A 1999-nucleotide genomic window follows, 5' to 3' on the forward strand; every position below is an offset into this window, starting at 1 on the left:
ATTTAGAGATAAAGTCAAAATTGCATACAATTAAGGTTTCAAAAACTAAAATATAATTTCTTAGAATTAAATAAACAGCATGGAAAATTTTAAAATGAAAATTTATCTTGAAATTTAGAAATTTTTCCAATCTTATTTATTTTTAAGTGAAAACCCTTTTTTTATTTTTAAGTTTAGAAATTCATTTTTAAGTGAAAATAAAATTTTTTATTTTTAAATAATTTCAAATAAAAATTAAATCGAAAGAAAAATATTTTCAATTTTATTTTTCAAACAATTTAAAAGGGAAATGATGGCCGACTTTAAGATTGAATCCGGCTTTTCTAGCATTCAAATGACTCAAACAATTTAAAGCGTTTCCATATAAATTGAGTTAAAAGCATGTTACCATTTATTATTTGAAAAATTGAATTCAAGCTTGCTCTACGCGGCATTCATTGATTTTCTTGAACGTATTTCTACAGGAAAGCTCCCCCTTTAATTTCAATAAATCTCTTGGAGTTGTCGGGGCCAGAGCTTGCATCCAGCTGTGTGAGATATTCAATTGGAATTGGGAGTCTTCACTATCCGCCTACACCTTTAATTATCCTTCCTGCGGATCTTGGAGTGAGATAGACGTTCTCGGTGCCTTTAATTTACAGGAATCGCCCCTTTTTTTCCTCAAATGGTCAGTATTCTGCCTTTTCTTTAATTTTCCTTTAAATGCTTAAAGGTCCACTGTTTTGGTAAAACAAATTCTGTGTAGGTCTTTCTTGGAAGGTTTTCTCTCTTAATTCTGACAAATCTAGAATATTTGCAGGCGAGTGCATGTTCTGGGATGGCTGTCAGTGATGAATGCAAGTTTAGATTCTTGGAGCTGAAGAGGAAGAAGATATATCGCTTCATAATATTCAAGATTGACGAAAAAGAAAATGAGGTCACAGTAGATAAACTTGGTGGCCCTGGTGAGAATTATGATAGCTTTAGGGCTTCTCTTCCCGAGACAGAGTGTAGATACGCGGTCTATGACTTCGATTTTGTCACTGAAGACGGCTGTCAAAAGAGCAAGATAATCTTCATTTCCTGGTAAGTATGGCAGCGTCATTAATTTATTTCCTCGTAATGTAAGATCCTTGATTATGAAGTGTTTCAATTAACGACTAATTTATTTCCTCGTAATGTAATATCACTGAATTCTAAAATGGTTATTTTAGCAATATTTTATGGTGGTTTTCTTTGTACATGTTCTTTCAAATATATTACATGGATTTTGACGTGCATAAACAAATTTACAGGTCTCCTGAGTCTTCAAGGGTGAGGAGCAAGATGGTGTATGCGAGCTCTAAGGACAAGTTTAGGAGGGAGTTGGATGGTGTGTACCGTGAAGTGCAGGCAACAGATCCCACTGAGTTGGGCATCGATGTTATAAGAGAGCGTGCAAGATGATATTTAATTATTGTTATATTTTTTTAAGAAAAATTACTAATTGAAAATTAATTGTCTATTAAGAGATGAGGAATTGTATAATTTTATGTTGGGTAGTCAGCACCAGTAAGTTGACACATTTACACTTTTACTCTTATATGTTAAAGTATTGAAGAAAACATAAATAATGGTAGAATGTATATCTATTTCCAATATGTTTCGATTTATTTTTTTATTCAAATACTTGCTTAAATTATGGTGGTCCGTAACTGATGGGAAATATGTTATTTAAATAGCTATTTTCAAGGATTTTAATTATGAAGCTTAACAATGAAAAAACATTGCACAAATATTTAAAAATCATGCATAAATATTGCAACTACATCCATAAATTATGACAAAAAATTTGAGACAGTCATCCACATGGCATAAAGGCTACAATAAGACCTTCAAAGTTATGGCCCAATCAAATGTTTAAAAAATAATTATTGTCAAAATTAAACATTATAACTTGGATTAGTCAATGCTAAACTAATAGTGGTTAACAGGAAAATCCATTGCCAATCATGATAGGAACTAATAGTATTTGTGCTTC

The 1999-nt window shown here is 31.5% G+C and overlaps 1 protein-coding gene across 1 annotated transcript; it reads left to right on the forward strand.

The window, feature by feature from the left end:
* The first annotated feature begins 778 nt into the window (after positions 1-778).
* LOC149238295 (actin-depolymerizing factor 7-like) lies at positions 779-1425 on the forward strand. Its single transcript, XM_089366948.1, has 2 exons — positions 779-1065; positions 1275-1425. The coding sequence occupies exons 1-2, from the start codon at positions 818-820 to the stop codon at positions 1423-1425; spliced, it is 399 nt and encodes a 132-aa protein (XP_089223074.1). The 5' UTR covers positions 779-817.
* Positions 1426-1999: the final 574 nt, after the last annotated feature.

This window comes from Pinus tabuliformis, chromosome 8 (genome assembly GCF_031772625.1).
Source record: "Pinus tabuliformis cultivar Carrire ecotype Pingquan chromosome 8, CPIR1, whole genome shotgun sequence".
Taxonomy (NCBI): domain Eukaryota; kingdom Viridiplantae; phylum Streptophyta; class Pinopsida; order Pinales; family Pinaceae; genus Pinus; species Pinus tabuliformis.

Bases quoted from the DNA above. Each gene is read 5' to 3' on its own strand.
- LOC149238295 (XM_089366948.1), top strand. From the start codon at position 818: ATGGCTGTCAGTGATGAATGCAAGTTTAGATTCTTGGAGCTGAAGAGG. The intron at 1,066-1,274 runs GTAAGTATGGCA...ACAAATTTACAG, and splicing joins AAGATAATCTTCATTTCCTG to GTCTCCTGAGTCTTCAAGGG.